Source organism: Colias croceus, chromosome 17 (assembly GCF_905220415.1).
Source record: "Colias croceus chromosome 17, ilColCroc2.1".
Classification (NCBI taxonomy): domain Eukaryota; kingdom Metazoa; phylum Arthropoda; class Insecta; order Lepidoptera; family Pieridae; genus Colias; species Colias croceus.
Genome location: NC_059553.1, coordinates 9,936,833 through 9,959,961, shown reverse-complemented (window position 1 = coordinate 9,959,961; position 23,129 = coordinate 9,936,833). Strand labels below are relative to the sequence as shown.

General features: G+C 32.7%; 1 protein-coding gene across 1 annotated transcript; it reads right to left on the bottom strand.

Moving 5' to 3' along the window:
- Positions 1-2,772: 2,772 nt before the first annotated feature.
- LOC123699163 (nose resistant to fluoxetine protein 6-like) lies at positions 2,773-17,223 on the bottom strand. Its single transcript, XM_045646054.1, has 12 exons — positions 17,142-17,223; positions 10,754-10,893; positions 9,361-9,697; positions 8,883-8,994; positions 8,218-8,305; positions 7,599-7,765; positions 6,708-6,890; positions 6,026-6,196; positions 4,588-4,732; positions 4,021-4,207; positions 3,482-3,624; positions 2,773-3,004 (listed from the first exon to the last, which is right to left on the bottom strand). The coding sequence occupies exons 1-12, from the start codon at positions 17,212-17,214 to the stop codon at positions 2,861-2,863; spliced, it is 1,890 nt and encodes a 629-aa protein (XP_045502010.1). The 5' UTR covers positions 17,215-17,223; the 3' UTR covers positions 2,773-2,860.
- Positions 17,224-23,129: the final 5,906 nt, after the last annotated feature.

Genomic DNA, 23,129 nt, shown 5'->3' with positions numbered 1-23,129 from the left:
CGCGCAGTCAAAAAAAAACCCGCATAGTTCCCGTTCCTGTGGGATTTCCAGGATAAAACCTATCCTACGTCCCGGGGTAAAAAGTAGCCTATGTCTTTTCTCGGATATCTAAATATCTCTACCAATTTGCATGGGTACCTACCATGCAAATTGGTTCAGTAGTTAAGGTGTGATTGAGTAACAGACAGACAGTCAGAGTTACTTTCGCATTTATAATATTATAGTATCGATTTTAAAGCTGAAGCGTATGTTTGCTTGTTTGTTTGATGGCGCTTATCTTAGGAACTACTGGTCCGATTTGAAAAATTCTTTCGGTGTTAGCCCATTTATCGAGAAGTACTTTTTGAAATAAAATTAACATGAATCTATACTAATATTATAAAGCTGAAGAGTTTATTTCTAAGCTTCATTCAGAGAAGAAGTAAGTTTCACTATTTAATTCCCAAAAATATTTTATTTTCTATCTTTTGCAATAATCATTCCTATTAACATGAGCTATCGTTCATTGAAAGTCCTTTCACAATCCTTCCTGCTGTTGCGGGTGTTAAAGATGACAAGGAGCATATTTGCATGTTGTTTTGTTGAAGGAACTACCAATGTAGCAAAAAAAAACAGGTAGACATAATAAAAACAAGTAAATTTCCTTTTTTCAAAAATTCATAGCTCAAAAACTAAAAATTTCCCTCAATTGAATTTTCAGGTCCATAGGACAATAGCAATTTTACGTGTGGTTTTACCCAACTTCGGGTCGAAACGATGAAAAAAACATCGTGAGGAAACCAAAATGTCGAAGAATCTCATCTACCTACCCCTGCAGCAGTAGAAACATATCTTAACTAATATTATAAAGCTGAAGAGTTTCTTTGCTTGTTTATTTGAACGCGCTAATCTCAGGAACCACTTGTCCGATTTGCAAAAATTCATTCGGTGTTATTTCGGTGGTATATATTGAAAGCCCATTTATCGAGGAAGGCTATAGGCTATAAATCATCACGCTAATATCAACAGGAGCGGATTCACGTGGGTGAAACCGCGGGGCGTAGCTAGTTATGTATATTGGCTGATGATGATACATGAAGTTCTTCAACTTGCAATTTTAAATAATAAATTTGAGTTATTGTCAACACTTCTTTATACGTAAATGCTTGAATTGAACAGAGGTCGAGTTATGTCGCATTGTATACAGTTCTAGTCACTTATTGTATGGGGTATTGTTAAGTTTATCAGTTGATATGTATTTATCTGAATATAATATTTTGTACACGTGGAAGGTTTTCGAGGCTATTGAAGTAGATCTATACTTATATAAGTTTGTTTGTTTGAACGCGACAATCTCAGAAAGTACTTTATAAATTATGTGATGATAATAAAATATTAAATAACCTTCTTACTAGATTTGAAAGTAGATTACGAAGTTCATGCTATTTTTTTAAAAAATACAAAAATAAAATACTAGTGATTTTGTACGATTTTTCCTTGAAAATCCTTTCGTCTGATAATAGCAAACATTTTTATACACTGGTATGCTTCAAGCTTTTTTTCAAATTATTATTATAGTTTAAAATTCTGTAGTTTTCGGTGCGAGACCTTTCTATTTATATCATAATAACCTGCCTAGAAAAAGTTAATTTTATAATAGATGTATTTTGCTGTGAATTTAGTTTCTATTTATTTCTCAGATAATGTTTTCTCTCTCCATAAAATTAGAAAAGAAAAATTATCCCTAGCAAGATGTTAGCATCTTCTAAAGGTAAGGCATTCAATGCCATTTTTTACTTAAAAACTAATTGGGATCAATAGTTAATTCAAGGATATAATATATCCTACCCTACCTACCTTACTCATATCAAATTTTAACTGATTCGGACCAAAAAGGACCTTGAGACACACCATGATGAATACAAATTAAACTTGCATTCGATGACGAATTATAATATTATGTAAGTATATGAGTTTATTCAAATAAGTACTAAGTATTTAATATTTTAAAACATCTGAATGAAAATAGATGTATTTTCTACACTAATATTATAAAGAGGAAAACTTTGTTTGTTTGTTTGATTGTAACGAATAGGCTCATAAACTACTGGACCGATTTTAAAAATTCTTTCACCATTCGAAAGCTACATTATCCACGAGTAACATAGGCTAGGTTTTATCCCGGAAATCCCACGGGAACGGGCACTATGCGGGTTTTCCTTTGCAAACGCGGGCGAAGCCGCATGCGGAAATCTAGTATTTTTATATATAAAATTCCCGTGTCACAATGTTATTTACCATACTCCTCCAAAACGGCTGGACCGACTCTCATGAAATTTTCTGTGCATATCGGGTAAGTCTGAGAATCGGCCAACATCTATTTTTCATATGTACCACGGGCGAAGCCGGGGCGGACCGCTAGTGTCATATATATGTAGGTATAAATAAATGAAATAACCAAAGAACATTTATTTCAATTTGATTTTAATATATTAATTATTGCACTATTAAAGCTACTTCAAAGCCATATATATATACCTAACACATAATATGAGTCTTCAGCAATTTTTATCACGCACTTAGTTTTAAGCACTTTTCTTTTATTTCAAACACTTAAAACATTATCTAATGATATTCTATACTAATATTATAAAGCTGAAGAGTTTGTTTTTTTGAACTCGCTAATCTCAGGAACTACTGGTCCAATTTGAAAAATTATTTCACTGTTAGATAGTCCATTTGTCGAGGAAGACTATAGCACAGTATTACAATATTATTTCCTTGAATTACTGTGGCTGTAGGCTATATCATCACGCTTCGACTAACAGGAGCGGAGCAATGCGGGTAAAACCGCGTGGCACAACTAGTTTATATTAATGTTTTAATCAATTTTTCTAGTATTTTCCTTTGTCCTTTCACCAAATAATAACACTTTGAAGAATGTAATGACTGGTGTTTCGATAAACAGGTAAATTGGTACGGCGAGGAAGAAGGACAGCCACACAATGCTCAAATGGTGCATGAACTGAAACAATATTATGTAATTATAAAAACATACTATTAATATTATAAATGCGAAAGTTTGTCAGTATTTGTGTGTGTGTGTGTGTGTGTGTGTGTGTGTGTGTGTGTGTTTGTTACTCTTTCACGCAAATACTATTTCACTACTGAACCGATTACAATGAAATTTAACATATAGAGGGTAACTTGGATTAATACATAGGATAGGTTTCATCCCGGAAATCCCACGGAAACGGGAACTATGCCGGTTTTTGTAATTGTTAATGTCATTTCCCATTAAATTCACATCACATACATCACCTCTGCTTAAAGTATCTATTACCTACATTGATTACATTATGCTTTATGAATCTAAAATCGTCCAAACTATCGACTATTACGAAATCTTAAGGCTCAAAAACTAAAAAAAATAGAATAATAGGTAATAAATTGCCGTCAAAGATTTCTGGGAAAAGATACCAATAAAATAGAAACTACTAACAAAATTAAATGACGAAACGTGAGACAGCTGCGTCCTCGTGCCCTGGATGTAGTGTATGATGCTGAAATGTACCAAGAACACACCGTACGTCAGCCGGCTGGGTGTTTTCCACCCTCTCCACTCGATTATGTCGCAAAATGTGTCTGAAATAAAAAATAAAAATTCGTAGGTATTACTTACCTACAGTTAAAATTTTACCATCGACATTCGTCCAAATCCTTTCAAACTGTAATAATTTATTTATTTTATTATTTATTTATATGAATTTATATTCATTCGTCTTTATATTCATTGATTCATAAACTCGACTGTTTTCAAAAATATACATTAAATCAATAACTTTTAAAAAGTGAATGATGATAATATTAGTAAGGTGTTAGTAACCTTTAGTCAGTAAGGTTACTAACTCAGTAACTGAGGCATCAGTCTCAAACTTAGCTAACATTTGGCACGAAATAATACCTATGTACTATTTTTTTTTTTTTGAGTTACTGATACAATGTTTCTCAGAAAATAAATATTAAGATTACCATAATTACCTTCAAACCTAAACACCATGCCCAAAACCATGAACGTAATCATAGAACCAAATAATACTCTATCATACGCAGCATGTAACATCCTGAGTCCTACAGACGCTCGGGGGCCATCTTTGTAGAAAACTGACCCACTGTATATGATAAGTACGCAAAATACAAGTGTAAGCCATAGGAGTACACCTAGTATCTGTAATGAAAACCATAAAAACGTTAAATAAATACTTCATGGGCCCTCTTCACAATCGAGAGCGTTGGCCCAACAATGGATCGTCGATGTTGGCCACCATTACCGCGATTACGAATAAAAATCTACAATGACGGCCGATCAGAGACATAGGTCTTCTACACTATCGTGATTATAAGTAGCCTATGTTTTTTCTCGGGTATCAAAATATCTCCATACCAAATTTCATGAAAATTGGTTCAGTAGTTTAGGCGTGATTGAGTAACAGACAGACAGATAGAGTTACTTTCGTATATCATAATATTAGTATAGATAGCTTGCTACAACCTCGTATCAATATTTAGAAACACCTTATCAAATCAAAGAATACAAATGGTACGTACCTTATTTTTCTTGAATTGGATTTTATTCTTCTGGGCATTGTATACGAAGGATCCCAGTACCATGCCCATGGCAAAGCATGAGGTATTATTGTAGAACAGAACATAGAGTTTAGTGAACGTCGGGCTGATTTGAGAACGAAATAGTCTGTAAAAGATAAATTTGTATTCACTAATTATTATGAAAAGGATAATATTTAAAAATTCGTAGATCTAGTCGGCAGTTTCTTCCTAATTCATTTTACTTGGTGTATTATACATTGTACTTGATAGTATAGGATCCCGATATAAAACGACCTTCACCGAGATGTTTATTTAATGAAACATATTTTATATTAAAGTTAATATCTTAAATATATTGCAAATGGGTTGCCTAACAAATTTCAGTCCAGAATAAGATTAATTAATAATTGAAAAAAAAAATTTATACATTTCATCGGTTTGATTATTAAACAAATTCTATAGCAAACGAAAGTATGAAGCCCACGGGATCTCAGACTATGACGCTTTAAAAAACACATCAAAATAAGTGTAGCCTCAGCTCCACCGGATATATCCAACAGCACATATATTTTTCCTGTTTGTTATGGATAGACTCAAACTATTTCATCAAGTTTTAAACTTTTTCATTTGAAAATATCTACATCATCAGGAAAATAGGTTGTTTCTATCGATATATTGGTTTTAGTAAGAAACAACCTATTTATTTTATTAGTTAGGTAGTTTATCTAACGTCATCACTCGTCACTCGTTTATAAGTAGGTAGTTAAATTTTGTAAATGTGTATGTGTTACAGTCAAAACCCTTAACCAGTCAATAACCTTATTGACTGAAAATCAGTGCTGTGCTGTTTATGGCACAGCTTAATACTGAGTTGGTCCCCTTTTTGCTAAAGGTCTGCCACACTTTTGTCTTTTTCTTTGTTTTGTATGTTTACTTTCATCTGTTGTTGGCTTTTGGCAAAATAAATTATTCTTCCTTTCTTTCTTTCTAAAATTAGTCAACAAGGTTATTAACTGAGGGTGTCGGTCAATAACTTTATTAACTGATTTTATCAGATAAAAACAGTCAATAAGGGTTTTGACCGACAACTAATTTTACCGGTCAGTAAGTTTTTTGATTGGTTAAGGGTTTTGATTGTAACATATTAACATGTAACATATCTATAAACACAACCACACACACAAACACACACACTAACACACAAACACACACACACACACACAAACATTTACACACGTTATAATGCTGGCATTATATTGTCTAAGGAGTGGAAAGCGTCGATCGACTATAGCACAGGTCTAGTACCTAGTTTAGTCGATCGTCGTGTCTTTTTATTGTGTAACTATTTATAATGTGTGTATAAATAAACGTTTTTTCATTTTCATTTTCATTTTCATATTATGTACTGGCAAGTGATAAATAAATAAATAAATCTCACTCAGGTGACAAAGGCATGATCCCCTCCAAATCATACACCCACACATGCACAACTGGACTCACACATCCAACCAGAAACATTACAAATATACACAGGTTTCTAAATCGCTTCTGTGTAGCCAAGAACACTATGAGTCCTAGCGTATATATTTGTAGTTCTGCTGCTAAATGCCTGTAATGTAACAAATTTAATAAGAACTTCATCACAAAATATATTGAATAATATTTTATAAGTTCACAAAAACACTAACTTAGTGTTTAACTTAACACACGAGTATGTGCTCGACATTGTTATGACATATGGAGCAGAAATAAAACTGAAATGCTTTTTCGGCTATCTAAAGTTAAAGGTATACGCTTTGACAATATACCTGATAGAATTAATGAATTCAAAAAGTACGAAAAAAATGTATTAGTTCAGAGAACCAGGAGCCTATAATACCATTAATGAAAACATGGATGAAAGTCCATTAAAAATTACGCGAAAGAACCATAGGACAGATCATTGATATCTACATTATAAATGCTTGCGGTCAAATTTTGACTATGGTCAATATAATATATGCTCCTAATTAGAAATATACATAAAAGTTTGGTTTTAGCAAAAAACTATGAACTACTATAAACTATGATCTTATACTATTAACAGTTTCTGATATCTAAATAGTAATTTAAAAACTTACCAAGTTTCAATAGCGCATTTATTGCCCTCTATGAAATTGTTGACATACAGTAAATGTGACCACCAATATTTTCTACAGTCATTGGAGATGGGTGTTATAATCTTACCCCAGAATGGACCTGATCCCAAATGTCTGAACCAGGTCATCACGAAGCCTAGGACAACTGCTAGACTTGGTGTAAGCCTGGAAAATCGTTATCTTTATTATAGGTACTAATATTGTAAAGCTGGATATTTTGTTTGTTTGATTGTATGCGCTAATCTCAGGAATTAGGGTCCGATTTGAAAAAATATTTCAGTGTCAAAATGTCCTATTTATCGAGAAGGGAATAGGATATACATATTATTATATTATTAAGCTAAGACCAACAAAAGCGGAGCAATGCGGTTAAAACATGGTTTAAAACCGACACAGTCAATAAATATTTTTAATAATTGAGAGCGTAGTGAAATTAAGAAAATTTACATCAGAAATTTTGATATTTAAAATGTAATAAGATTCGTGTTCAAAAGATTGATCTATAATATTTTATTTAAAGGTTACAAAATGAACTATGCAATCGATCTTCTTGAATTAAAAGGGGTTTTTTAGACATAAAATATGTCATTATTATTTAAGGATATATTATTAAACTAGCTTTCCACCCGCAGCAAAGAAAAACCCGCATAGTTCCCGTTCCCATGGGATTTCCGGGATCCTATTTCCCGGGGTAAAAAGTAGCCTATGTCCTTTCTCGGGTATCAAAATATCTCCATACCCAATTTCATGAAAATTGGTTCTGTAGTTAAGGCGTGATTGAGTAACATACAGACAGAGTTACTTTCGCATTTATAATATTAGTATGGATTAGATTAGATTTAGATTAATTATTATTTAGTTGTAGGTACCAACCTGCACATTCTATAGAACAACATCACAGGGAACAGCGCCCAAGAATTCTTCATTTTCTCAGAGTTTACATTCATGGAATAAACTAATAGTAAACCTGATAATAAGAAGTATAATTGTACTAAAGATGTCCCATTGAATAATACTTGGTAAACCTTATTTTCATATAACTGCAAAAAAAATTATGATAATTTTATTAGAACTACCAAAATACAGATCCCAGTACAAGGCAGGTTTATGTGTAGTCATGATTTATCAATAAAAACACGGCATGGATTTACTTCGAAATTTGCATGAATATTAGTAACAGATCGGGTCAACATAATATAGGCTATATTATTATCATCACGCTGCGCGACAGGAGCGAAGCAAAGCGGGTAAAACCGCGAGGCAGAACCAGTATAAATATAAGTTAGATAAATGCACCCTCGATAATACCTACACGCATAATAAATTATTATATTTTTGTTAAAACACACACATCCCTGCAAGCACACATACATGCAATATCTACAATATACATATTTCTATTGTTAACTGTATCCACTTCAATAATAAATTTAAAATTTGATTCATCTAAATAATACAATCTTAATAAATTGGAAGCTAAATCTAACTATACCTTTTCAAAGTCATGAGGATTATCAACAGCTCCATCCCCAATGATCCACACCACGTGAGCTGTCATCATCAGGAATGTTGTTATTGTTCTAGAAATAATAATCAGTTTTAGTCGATGTCGTTATCAAAATTGGCAGAAGAACACATAGTAGAACATACATAACATATTAAAACCAAAAATCTTACTCATCTAACCAGAAACATAATAATAAATATACACAGGTTTATAAACCGCTTCTGTGTAGCCAAATACACTATTAGTCCTAGCGTATATATCGTCTAGAAACAATCTGGTAACTACTAATCCTATATAATGCAAGTCCGAGAATTCATTGGATGAAATTATTGAAGTGAAACTTCTATAACGGGGTTGGAAAAAAATTTAGTGTAACATTTTTTCGTAACGCGTGACATTTTTCCGTTACGCGCCCATCTTTTTCTTATCCCTACCACGCGTGATTCGGCGTATTTCCGTAAAGTTGCATATAGTAAATTATTTTTTTGAAAAATAAGGTCATAAAGAAGTTTCACTTCTTACGTGTGTACACTCACACATTTTTTTATGATTATGATTTTGATGTTACAAAAATTTTTCTTTAAGGATATAGTTCAATGGACCAATGAGATCATTCATAAGAAAGTATTAAAAAATGAAGTAATAAATACCTCATTCCATGCAATCCCTGAAAGTCATCAAATCTAGGATCTGGATTCGAAGTTGATGACACAAGACGATTCCAATTTTGTATTATTGAGAAACTCAATATTAATGGATTACCTGAAATATAATATAATATATTTATAAGAACTATATTGATCACATATTGATTGACTGGTTGGCTGTTGGTAGTGAGTGACCCTGCCTTCCAAGCCAGAGGTCGTGGGTTCGAGTCCCACCCAGGGCAAATATTTGTGTGATGAATATTTGTTCTGTGTCTGAGTGTTTATTATCTGTATCACTTAAACAGATATTTTTTTATATAAAATAATATATAGGTATATGTATGTTTATCAGCCATCTGGTTTCCATAACACAAGCGAAAGCTTAGTATGATGGTGCCGTGCGCGTGTGTGTAAATTGTCCTGAAATATTTATTTCTATCTTATGTTCATGGAAATTCATATAATATATAAAAACTCTTACCAGTTAAATCCTTTTCTCTCCTCCTCAATATGTCATAAATAGTTGCAAGTGTATTTAATAAAACTATTCCTAAAACTACAGCACCAAACACTTTGTCACCAAAATCAATCTTTGTTCTTTCATTTGGACGATCACAAGAATAGATCGTAGATATTTGTGTTCTTAGACCATATTTATTTTCATACATTTCGTTAAGGCATCCCTCAAGGATCTGTTCTAGGTCCATTGTATCTTTTGTTCCTCGTTCTAAAATGAATTTTTTACATGTTTTTGTGACACAAACACCGTGGTTAACGAAACTGTAGTTGAAATGTTTGTAAGAATTAGCAGAGTATTCCTGAAATCATAATTTCAGATTTAGGAATAAATATGAAAATTATTGAAAATTCCACACTTGTAAAGAAATAATTTTCGAATATTTTAAGACTTAAATAATTAAGTTATTATAAGTATTTATTATTTTACGCTAGTTATAAAACCAAATTATACATTGCCATAAAGTCTTACGCATAGGACAAAAAATTCAACACAAACAAATCTACATTATCTTGGTTATTATTTATTAGAAAAAACAGTTGAATGTATAAGTAATTTGTTTATCGGCTAGCTATAGCAAGAGCATTATTTCGTGAGCTTTTAGTTTAAACGAAAACTCGTATTCAGTATTAGAACATTGCATAGAATCTCATCGAACGCACTAAGAACAACGAAAGAATGCTGTACACGTGTTAACACTGGTGTAACACTTTTGACATAGTGATTACTGATTAGTGGGGTTGGAATAAGCATTCGCTCGTTTGATGTAAATGCACCGTAGAGACAAACGCCTCTCATATTCAGAAATTATTATTTAAACTTATACTAAGTACCTATGCATAATGCATATTATTTTTGACGTGACAACGTCTTATAATTCGATAGAGCCGGCTGCACGCCCAAAAAAACATGACTCATGCGGCGTTACCTCGCTCTGAGGCGTTCCAGTGCAAGCGAGAGCGCGGAATGAGCGACAAAGAAGGACAATCGTTGTCACGTTCAACTATCGTCAGTAAACCGACTTTACAGACAACCAATTTTTTTTAACTAGATTTCTGCCCGCGGCTTCGCCCGCGTTTTCAAAGGAAAACCCGCATAGTTCCCGTTCCCGTGGGATTTCTGGAATAAAAACTATTGTGTGTGTTAATCCAAGTTATCCTCTATATGTGTGCAAAATTTCATTGTAATCGGTTCAATAGAATTTGTGTGAAAGAGTAACAAACACACACACATCCTCACAAACTTTCGCATTTATAATATTAGGAAGGATAGGATAGGATAGGATTGCCTATAGATACTAATTTATGTATTGTTGTCTATACAGTATACACTTTACCTTATTAATTGATATTCTTACCTGAATCATTTGCATAAGCTCATTCCCCGGTTCTGCGTGTAATGTGACAGCAACTTGGCAATATACACTGTTTTCTTGATTTAGGCATTGTACATAATCATCTAGCTGAGTTGGAGGCGGCATGCGTGCGTATTCTGTGTCTAAAAAAATTAACAGATAAATATTACTCTATTTCTCTCTAAGACTAACTGTGCTCCACGGTTTTACCCGCAGCGCTCCGCTCCCATTGGTTTTAGCGAGATGATATATTGCCTATTTGCCTTCCTCGGCAAATGGGCTATGTAACACCGAAAGAATTTTTCAAATTGGACCAGTAGTTCCCGAGATTAACGCGTTCAATCAAACAAACTCTTCACCTTTATAATATTAGTATAGAATTTACCGATTTAAAAACTCCCTTCTAACGGTGCATTTAGATCAAACGAGCGAATGCTCATTCTAACCACACTATGTCAAATTTTTAGTGTAAACAGGCGTAGAGCATTCTCTGGTTGTTCTTAGTGCGTTCGAAAAGATTCTATGCAATGTTCTAATACTGAATACGAGTTTTCGTTAACACTAAAAATTTAACGAAAGAATGCTCTTACTCTATGTTCGTTTGGTGATTGGTCTAAATGCACCGTATGAGGCAGAATCTTTAAAGTTTTATTATCTACTAGCTGCTCCGCGCGGTTTCACCCCCGTGGCGATATATAGCCTATCGATAAATCAGCTATCTAACACCGAAATAATTTTTTAAATCGGACTAGTAGTTCCCGAGATTATCTGAAAGTAAGTAGTCAACGCTTGCATTTAACGGTTTAGGTAGTAAAATGTTAATTGGCGTACTAATTTGGAAATTTTTTCTTGCAGGAATTCTCGGTTTTGTTAAATTGAATAACAATTTTTAAAACCCCGGATTATTGCACATTTTAAGTCGTAATCCTGAATAAAAATATCCAACTTATAATCAAGTTACAAACGACAGGAAAAGCGATCAGTGCAACAAACGAAAAAATCTTAATTTTAACAGATTTTTTTTACTAACATAGAAAGAATCGATCGTGACGCGGGATTCGAACACTTGAATGCTATAAAACATAACCTCCTCCTTTTTTTGAAATCGGTAAAAATATAAAACGCATAATAAATTTGATTCATTAAACTAACCCATGGTACTGGTCTTCTATACTTAATATTATAAAGCTGTAGTTTTTTTGTTTGTTTGAACGTGTCTCGGGAACTACTAGTCCGATTTGAAAAAATTCTTTCTGTGTTAGATAGCCCATTTATCGAGAAAGGCTATATATAATATCATCATGCTAAGACCAACAGGAGCGGAGCAATGCGGGTGAAACCGCGGGGCACAACTAGTAATGTATAAGAACTGTAGCTTGTCAACAAATCTGGGTATAGCCCTTAGTAAAACCCCGTTGGGTATAAAACCTGTCTCTGCAGATTATATTCCAATAATTAGTCTCACGTTACAACCGGTTTGTTTACGAACATGAAATGCGTATACTTTTGAAAATTTCAAGGTTATGTTTTTGGATTTGAGGGGCCTTATAATTTCTAAAAATACTAATTAAAGCGATCATTTGCAAATATGCATCTTGCATATGAATTTTGAATTTTATTTTATAATTTTAACAAAAAAGATAATTTAATATACGTTTGCCCTTCTTTTGCCATATTGGCCTTCAGATGTGACTTAATTAAATAATTTCGAGTAAGTTATGGTCACATGGTCAAATGATCCCAACTGGACTTAATTTAAATGGGACCAACCGAAGCTATCAAATAAAAAAAGAATCATTAAAAGATAACAAACCCAAAAAATACAGTCGAATTGAGAAACTGCTCCTTATTACTAAGTTTTATAAAGGTTTTACATCAATGAAATGCTTTATTAATGAAAAAATATTAAAAAAAATAGAAAAAAATCTATCACGTGGTGTATGTAATTCGAAACCGCATCTAAACTCCCGCTCTTTTTGAAAAAAAAACGTACTTTTATGTTAATTATGTACCTATTAATAGACAATTTTTTTTTTAATTCCTATAGATAAAAACCCGTGCTTTTATACAAGGCGTGTAAAGAAATACAAATATATAATTTAATTTAAAAATAAATAGTTTAATCTACATTATATTTATTGCTAAATTTCGCATTTCATAAATATAAACATGATGGATGTACTTAAAAAAATACAATAACTTTTAATTGACATTGTACTTTAACCAGTTTCTTACATTACGTCAATTATTTTGCTATACAATATTTCCTATTGCACATTAATTATTATTTAAATATCCATACTAATATTATAAATGCGAAAGTAACTCTGTCTGTCTGTCTGTTACTCAGTCACGCCTTAACTACTGAAACAATTTGCATGAAATTTGGTATAGAGATATTTTGATACCCGAGAAAGGACATAGGCTACTTTTTACCCCGGGACATAGGATAGGTTTTATCCCGGAAATCCCCCGGGAACGGGAACTATGCATGTTTTTCTTAGACTGCGCGAAGCCGCGGGTGGAAAGCTAGTATAAAACAATATAAATATTTATATGATCATATCTTGCACATTATGGCGCTTTGTTTACATATTCATCAGGTTTTTCATACGCTTTTTTGAGATTCATAATATGTATGTATGTATTATTTAAAATGTGCATGAAAAACATTTATTTATTCAATTAGACTTCTTCTAGAAGCACTTTTGAATCGTCATTACATTTTTTAAATTTACCACCGATTCGGAAAGCAGTATTTATGGAGAAAAACCGGCAAGAAACTCCATAGTTGCTCTTTTAAAATCATGTCCATATAAGTACGTAATATAATGTAACATTACATGTAACTGATATCAATCTACATAATATACCAAAGAACAGCCGTCCTGTAGTTCTTACGCGAAAACCCTCCATGGATTTTCATCTATCTATACCAACATAATTACATAATATAATAAATCTGTGGAAGGGTCAATTCATTAAATCAAAATCAAATCAAACATTTATTTATTCAATTAGACTTCTTCGAGAAGCACTTTTGAAACGTCAATACATATTTTTATCATTTACCACCGATTCGGAAAGCAGTATCTATGGAGAAGAATCGGCAAGAAACTCCATAGTTGCTCTTTTAAATCATTTCAGTATTACAATTTAATTTTACAAAATATGTAAGTAACCGTACGTACCTATATTATATTATCATAATATGCCAAAGAACTGTCCTGCGGTTCTCACGCGACAACCCTCCATGGGTTTTTATCTTCCATATATTCCTTATTGCTGTAATAGGCTCTCTGAACTAAGACGTTTTTTACATAATTCTTAAATTTAGCACTACTAAACTCTTTAATACTATGAGGAATTTTGTTGTAAAAAAGTATACCTTGACCCATAAATGAATTTTTAACTTTAGCTAACCGGTAAAATGGCATTTCAATTTTATTTCTGTTCCTTGTGCCATAACAGTGTCTATCTCCTACTCTTGTGTGTAAGTCTGCGTTTTTGTGTACATATAAAATATTATTAAATATATACTGTGATGGTACAGTGAGGATACCAGTATTCATAAAGAGATCTCTTAGTGAGTCCCTAGCACGTAAATTATATATAGAGCGTATGGCTCTTTTCTGTAATATAAATATAGTTTCAATATCTGCAGCCCTGCCCCATAGAAGAATTCCATAGGACATAATGCTATGAAAGTAGCTAAAATAAACCAATCTAGCCGTGTCTACATCGGTGAGATGCCTTATTCTTCGAACTGCATATGCAGCTGAACTAAGCTTAGCAGCGGTGGCGGCAACATGGGCCCCCCATTGTAACTTCTCATCTAGTGTCAATCCAAGAAAAACAGTAGAATCCACAGGGTATAATACCTCCCCGTTTAAAATAATATCCCTTTTTACCTTTTTTACATTTGGAAGGATAAATTCTACACAATTTGTTTTTTTTGCATTTAATAATAATTTACATTAATTTACATTACATTGAAAATATTGAAAAAATAAATAGCAGGGGGTGTTTGTTACTGGATCGATACCAAACCCAAATATGTGATACTAGGTTTCCACCCGCGGCTCCCGCATAGTCCCCGTTCCCGTGGGATTTCCGGGATTGCGTCATTTTCCCGGGATAAAAAGTAGCCTATGTCCTTTCTCGGGTATCAAAATATCTCCATACCAAATTTCATGAAAATTGGTTAGGTAACGAATATTATATTCCAATATTATAATCCAGACTTCCATTTCACCACATAGAATATAACAAAGTTTCAGTCGCTGTCTGTCCATCCGTATGCTTAAATCTTTAAAATTACACAATGGATTTCGATGACATTTTTTTAAGCTATTGCATAGCTTCTATCGCGGGCCTTGTGCGCGGGGACCGAATCGAGAAATTCCGTAATAGTAGTAGTTATCTACAAAGTGGGCAATGGGCGAAGCCGCGCGCCAGATAATAATACAAAAAATATAGTCACAGATAATATTATAAACCTAAGTTAAAAAGAAATGCTTAAGCTATTATTATTTTAACATACTCGTCCTAATGTAAAAGAAACTTTAAAATCGGTCGAGTACATTTGAGTTTAATGTAACAAAAACATAAACAACCTCTCTATATAATATTTTTAAGCTATTGCATAGCTTCTATCGCGGGCCTTGAGCGCGGGGACCGAATCGAGAAATTCCGTAACGAAAAAACCTCACGCTCCTCACTCCGACGGGCGGAGGTGTGGCTTGAAAGCATAGCATGCAATAGCTTTACCGCGGCAGTCCCCGAGTACCACACGTCGTTTTTTTAATTTCAATTAATTATTATCTTATACAGGGTGCCCCACCGTCGGTATTCTAAGCTCAATGGTAGTTACAGTTTTGCATACGCTGAGTACGTAAAAATACTTATAAAATTCCAGATGCATTTTTTTTTCAAATAGATGAATTCTTAAAACTCGTTGTTTACACCCCTAACAAGCAACCCGCCCAACTTTGCCACCCGCACGTGAGATTATGTTTTCATAGACAAAATGCTCACATGCGAAGCGTTATATGCTGGCTGCGCGAAGCTAGAGAAGAAAATATGAATTATAAGGAAAAATGTAGCAAACAATTTTTGGCGTAATTTTTAATCTTTTTAATAACTACCTCAAAAAAAAATTAGATATTTTGAATTTAATAAAACATGACGTATAATTTGGTTCTTAAATTGTTTGCTTGTAATTGCATAGCGTGAGAACGGATGATATTTTTATATGGACTGATAGAAAACATTAATAGTGGTCATAAATTTAACATACGCTTGTTTTTTCGTTTCTTTTTTATGGGTAGAAAAAAACTGAAAACAAATGTAAATAAAGACAAGGATTAAAAGATCAAAACATGATTAAATGATAAATTTTAGTTACAAAATTAAAACATGGTTTTCATATATATTTCTTTTTCAAGGATGATTGCATCATCAATATTAGGTACCTAAATAATACAAGGAATTAATTTTTTGCACCCACTTTTTATTAAGTATATTTAAAATTTTTATAGTACAAACTTATTAAGCTTATAAGCACTGAAAATATATGTACATATATATATATATTTGTTTTAAATTTATAAATAATTAATCTAGACTGCACCTCAATTAAATATGTTTTACTTTATTGTTTTTCAAAATTGTGATCTAAATAAAACTTGTTGTGTAATTTAGGGCCGATTTTTCAATCCTTGGTTAAAACTTATCCGTCCAATAAAGTATTACAGGAACATTTTAACAGGAACACCTGTAAAGTGTCATATACGGATAATTAGAATACATTTTCGAAATGGTAGTTTAATACATTATTCGATGAATACGTTTTAACCAAGGATTGAAAAATCAGCCCTTAATTAATTTATTAAATTTGTACTAACTACTAACATTTTCAATAAGGGTCGGCCCACACTGACACACGACGATACTGGAAGAGACCAGTGATTTCGGGAGGCGCATCGCAACGTCGCGAGGTGCATAGTAAAATCGTTGGCAAAGCTCACAATGAAATTTGTATCTTTTCGTGTAGAAAATAAAGTTTTATTTCTTTCTGTCTTTATTTTAAGTAGCTCTTTTAAAAATAATATTGTAAACGTAGGTAATATTTTTTTTTATTATTTATGGCTGTATTCTACTATTACACCTTAAAAAAAATTGTACTCTGCAAAGTAGGTATTAAAAAATAGACAATGTTTTTGGATAGATTATAATAAAAAATTTCAGCGCTTCTAAATAATTGTCCTATTTCCAAAAAATATTAACTACAATTATTACAAATATTTATAATTTTTAATAATAAAAAAATAAAATATTATCATTAAAAATACCTAACTATTAATTCTCATATTTTTAATTAAAAACTCACCATTCAAATGATATATAACTCCACTGCATGATTGCAATATAAAAAATATTAAACTAGCTCCTAGAAACATCATGTTGATTGGACGCACTGCATAAAACTAACCAAACATTACTATATTTTGGATCATAGGTCTATGATTTCCCCACTAAAAATATAAATAAAACAGGTCTATTTAATATACCGGTTTTATTTACGTGAAGAAGGTAAAATAAATTCAGAATAAATTATAAAAAAAAAAAAACCTTTAATTGATTAGAGTGATTCAAGAGGAAGGTTTTAGAAATATGTGTCGCGGTGTTTGAAGTTGAACACCTCCGAAACGGTTTGATAGATTCTCATGAAATTTTGTGTTCTGAGAATGGGACATCTATTTTTCATAACCCTTTAAAGCCTAAGTAGTAGTAGAGTCAGCTACTATAACGTATTATGTGGTAGTATATAAGTGATAAGAGTAAGGCAGAACAACGTTTGCTGGGAGCTTGTTGTTTTATTGTTGTACTAGCGGTCCGCCCCGGCTTCGCCCGTGGTATATATTTACGTTTTCTCTCCATAAGAACCATCCTCGTACTTCAAGGAATATAATAAAAAAGAAATGAATTAATCAAACTAATTTTATTGTTGTACTAGCATAGCGGTCCGCCCCGGCTTCGCCCGTGGTATATATTTTTCTCTCCATAAGAACCATCCTCGTACTTCAAGGAATATAATAAAAAAGAAATGAATTAATCATAACTTAATATAGATTTATAATATTATAACACGCATGATATTATAAACGTTTAAAAATAAATAAACGACATGTGGCACTCGGGGACTGCCGCGGTAAAGCTATTGCATAACATGCCTTCAAGCCACACCTCCGACTTCCGAGCCCGTCGGACGTCGTCACGCTCCCCACGAGCGTGAGGTTTTTTCGTTACGGTATTTCTCTTTTCGGTCCCCGCGCTCAAGGCCCGCGATAGAAGCTATGCAATAGCTTAATAATTAATGTTTTTTGTAAAGTTGAAAAATTTAGATTGACTTGCGTGATCGTAGATCGGTTTACTCATCATTAGCCCATTCTGTAGGTACCCACTTTTGTGACACGGGCGTCCCGTAAGGAATAAGGCCATAATCCACCACGCTAGCCAAGTGCGGGTTGGCAGATGTCGCATGTCGTCGAACTTTTGATTCTTCGACATAGGTAACAACATGTCGGTTTCGTCACGAAGTTTTCAACGTTCAAAGGTGGTGTTAGAAAATTTAAAAATAAATTATATATTTCCTGCGTACTCGCCTGGTTAAATCGGCATATCTAACTAGCTAATAAGCTTTTGCATAGCAGCATTATGCAAAAGATTAGTGTTTGATGCACTCTAGTGCTATCACAAATCAAGACATAGACGCGTACTGTATATAAAAGGCACTCATGCAGCATGTATGCATGCATTCACGTAAATGCATGTCATGCTTGCATTACCGTCTAGGGACGACTTTCGTACAGTTTTATACAACGTTTGTAAAGCTATTTAAATGTTTAACACTAATTGTTCAACCCGGCTATTCTCGAGTAGGCTGTGTTTGTAATAATTAATAATACGTATCACATAAATATTAATATTATTAAAAACAAAGTCTTTGATTGACAATAAATTATTATATTTAATGAATTGATTTGATTTGATTTCCTTCAAAGGGCAAGGTTTGTGCCAATAATAATTTTTTTTACACATACCTAATCGATGCAATATTAAAATAAAATGAAAAATCGGTTAAGCTAGTCGGACTCGCGTCACGAGTTGCGTATTAACTTGGTATTAACCTGTTTTCTTTATAATATGTTGTAACTGTTTTTTTAGCCAATTGGTGAAATAACCCAACCAAGGGGTTCGATATAGCATAACGCCTTTTTTAGCTTCCAGATTTACCTATATTCACCAATTCTTTTCAGGAGTATAATAAGTTACGACGTGGTAAGCAGTTGGTTTTTCACAATTTTTATTTATCTGGTATATAAGACGTTGCTTTGTACTAAATTTCAAGATTCTGTGTTCACGGGACGGGAAGTACCCTTTAGCCTGTAGGGCATAGAAATCAACTTCTAATTAATAATTATAATTTGAGAGAAAGGGCAAAAATAGGCTCCTTTTATAAAAAAGGGTGTTATTTTTAGCTTGGGTCGTGGGCGTGGGCAGTCTTTTTTGATAATAATATTACGAGTGGTAAATAGTTTATCACTCTTACAATTTTCAAAGGATTTCATGTTCCTTTCAAAATATTGTTTGTACATTTGTTTTTTAGGAACAAAAATATAGACAGTTTTCATTTGTGTTAAAAATTTAATTTAAAACAATTTTCATTTATTATTTGAATATTAATCAAAAATTATCATAAATAACAAGATTTGAGTGTGAATCATGCGTTTGAATGTGGCAATAAATTAATTATTAATTTCCAAATACAAGAACCACATTTACGAAAATCATAACAAACAAAAAAGCGAGATTTTTAATTATAAAAATCTTACAAAAAAATTTACTTTATTAGGTAAAGCGTAAAATTTGCGTAGGTATTGAATAAACAGGAAGGAAATTTTCTATGGGCCAGGGAAGTACCGTAGATAGCAGATTTTGCTGAAAGGAAACATTTCTTTATTTTTATAGGTAACTGCATTTTTTTAAACTCACTTACCATGCCCGGAACAACTACGAACAGACAGACATACTCGACGGTTGACTTTGTTTTATAAGATAGTGATTATCATTTTCAACCAAACCCGCATTCATCCATCCAGGCGTCTATCTACGCATTCCTAGCCGATATAATTTAATAATAATGGTAGTTTAAAAAAACTAAAAAAACACGCTTTTTATAGAAAACCGAACTAAAAAATAGAAAATTTTATCAAATTAGTGTACCTATTGTCATCGGTCCTCAATAAATCTACAAAGTTTGAACGAAATCTGGCCGTTTAAAGTGGGTCAAAATCGCGCCCAAAGAAGTCGGTTACAAACATACAAACATACAGGTGAAGCTAATATAAAGCGTGTAAAAATTATTTAGGTCTTGTAAGAATTTATAGCGCCCATTAAAATAAGGGTAAATATGTAATTACGAATAATTACACACATGTGCGACAGGCGTTAGTAAATAGGTTTCTATAGTTAGAAGCATTTTTAGTTTTAAATAGATGTCGCTGTTGGAATCATATTCATATAATAAAATATAGTAGTAATATTATGTTACTTGTTCTTTAAAAATTAACTGTTAAACTAAACTGTTTTTAAGTTGTCTTTTGCATTGAGATTTGCTTATTTTGCTAATAGATGGCGTTATTGGTAACATAGAACTAATAGTAGGTAATTACTAATTATTATCAACTGTGATATTATGCTAACCGTGGTATTAAATATTTAAACTGTTTTAAGTTGTAGTTGCATTTCAAAGACGAATAGGGCCGGTCTAACCACTTTATGATAGTGACCTCGATGTTTAACACTTTTTCAAGTAATTTTCTATACATCTTCTATACGTCATATTATTATTATGTCAGTTTAATTTTAACCCATGAGCCCCGAGCGGCCCGATCGGTCCACGACATAATAGATTTTCTATTGTGTCTGTGATTCCGGCGCCTGAGTTATTAAAAATGGATTAAGGAGATTAAAAATTGTTTCGGCTATTTTAAAAATACATGTTTGTATACGGATACATTTGGATGTAACTTGCACGTTTTACACACATTTGTGATTTAGTTAGGGTCATTGCGCCTGTTCGCGTCCACTTAGTGCAGTTGGAAAGAAGGAGAAAATAAAAATGTTTCAGAACAAATTTCAACGCAAAATTTATGTAACATGTTTGTTACATAGTCTATTTTAAGATTTACTTTCAATTGTGTTGGAAATATCATGTGGTTTTTATTTATCTAGACAAATAGCAGAATTAGGCGTTTTACCCAGTTCGCGTCCAAAAATTCCAGTTTGCGTCCACCCGTGGAGCAGTTCGCGTCCACCAGCTTAGAAAAGGAATTAAGAGTGTATTGGGTGATATTTTATCAGATAAATGCAAATAAAAATTAGATTTCAATAAATTATTTATTTACGAATATAGTTATTTAATAAAAACCGGCCAAATGCGAGTGGGACTCGCACACTGAGGGTTCCGTATTATCCTGTTTTTTTCATATGTTTTAACTGTAAATGATTATTTTTTCAATGTTTCCCTTATTTGTGCTATAAGACGTTGCTTCGTACCAAACTTCAAGTGGCTGTATTCACGTTAAGTACCCTATAGGTTTCGATTCCCTTGCAAATGTCGAAATTTGCGAAAATTTTCAGCATAAACGGCTGTATCTTTTGATTGCTTTGGCTTCTAAGTTTGATTTTTTCACTGCTTCAAGGGACCGTAGATTTGAGTATTCAATATAAATTTCAGCTTTATACCTCCACGCGTTACTGAGAAAAAGGGTTTTGACAGAAAGACAGACCAGCAGACGGACATACAGACGGACGGATATCAAAGTAAAAAATAGCATAAAAATTTGCTAATTTGAATGTGGTCTTAGTCAAAAATTTACAATCTATTTTAAATTACATATTTTAACAAACAATTCATTGCTAAGTAATGAAAAACAATGTGGACGCAATATGTTCTATTGTTATGCACTAAGGGTTATAGTTTGCGCCCACCGTGGACGCAAAATGGGAGTTGTACAAATTCGGTGTAGTAATTCGCGTCCACCTTATTTTTGCTATTAATTGTAAAAGAAATAAGTTGATTTATAATCCATACTATTCCATGTTTTGTTAACAAAGTAAAGAAACAGTTACATATTCAAAAATTCACATTTATCATTATGATACTTACCGTCAAGCGCGACGCTGCGCACTATTCTTTTTCTCAAAATCCCGCGCGTTTTAGCTCTCTCGTTTAATAGCCAAAATTAAATATTTTTTTTAATAGGATAGGCGGTCCGCAGGCATATTTTGAATATGTGTGCATGTCTCTTATACATTGAGGTATTATCGAAAATTTTTCTTATTACAATTTTACTTAAAGTATACTTATTTTCGTGAATTTTCTAAAATATGTCCGCAAAATGGACGCGAATAGGCAGGTGGACGCGAACAGGCGCAATTACCCTATGAACAAAACAAGTAACGTTGATCTTAGGAGACAGTTGAATGAATGTATGTTAGGGTTAGGAATCCAAATCCATACTAATATTATAAGATTTTTAGATACCCGAGAAAGGACACTACTTACCCCGGGACGTAGGATAGGTTTTATCCCGGAAATCCCACGGGAACGGGAACTATGCGGGTTTTCTTTGACTGCGCGGGCGAAGCCGCGGGTGGAAAGCTAGTGTAATATAAAATAAAAAATCGAATATTTCCCTCTACATTTTCTCACACTCGAACTGTTATGAAATATCTCTGAAAATCGTATTCCATAATATTTCCGATGCAACCACTGAACTGATGAACTCTCTTCAAAATAAAGTTACTACTTGCTTGAAAATATAAATTAAGCTTATCCAGACTATAATCTATCTCTATACCAAATTTCATAGAGATCCGATCAGCTGTTTTTGCGTGAAAGAATAACAAACATGCGTCCATTTTCCATACATTCACAAACAAGCCAATGGCCATAAGTCAATACTCGATAAAAAATTATGAACTGCAATAAGAAAATTGAATTAGTGGAATCTTTGAACTCGAAGATTTGGATTAAACATAATATTAATTCAATTATCCATCTTTTTTACTTTCTTTACCTTTTTTTGCGATGGGGTCAATGCACATTTTTATTTCTGTAAGATTTCAACCCAAGATGAAATTTATTTCCATACTCAAAACTTATTTTAAACTATTTCACAAATAGAACCAAAAAATTGATGGACTATTAATAATGTCCAAGGACTGATAATATTATAATATTAATAATTGATTTCTATTTTATATAATATCTTTAACTATTATAAAGTTGAGGAGTTTGTTTGTTTGT

Bases quoted from the DNA above. Each gene is read 5' to 3' on its own strand.
- LOC123699163 (XM_045646054.1), bottom strand. From the start codon at position 17,214: ATGATGTTTCTAGGAGCTAGTTTAATATTTTTTATATTGCAATCATGC. The intron at 8,306-8,882 runs GTATTTATTACT...TATTATTTCTAG, and splicing joins CAGGGATTGCATGGAATGAG to AACAATAACAACATTCCTGA. The intron at 3,005-3,481 runs GTTAGTAGTTTC...ATATTGTTTCAG, and splicing joins ACGTTTCGTCATTTAATTTT to TTCATGCACCATTTGAGCAT.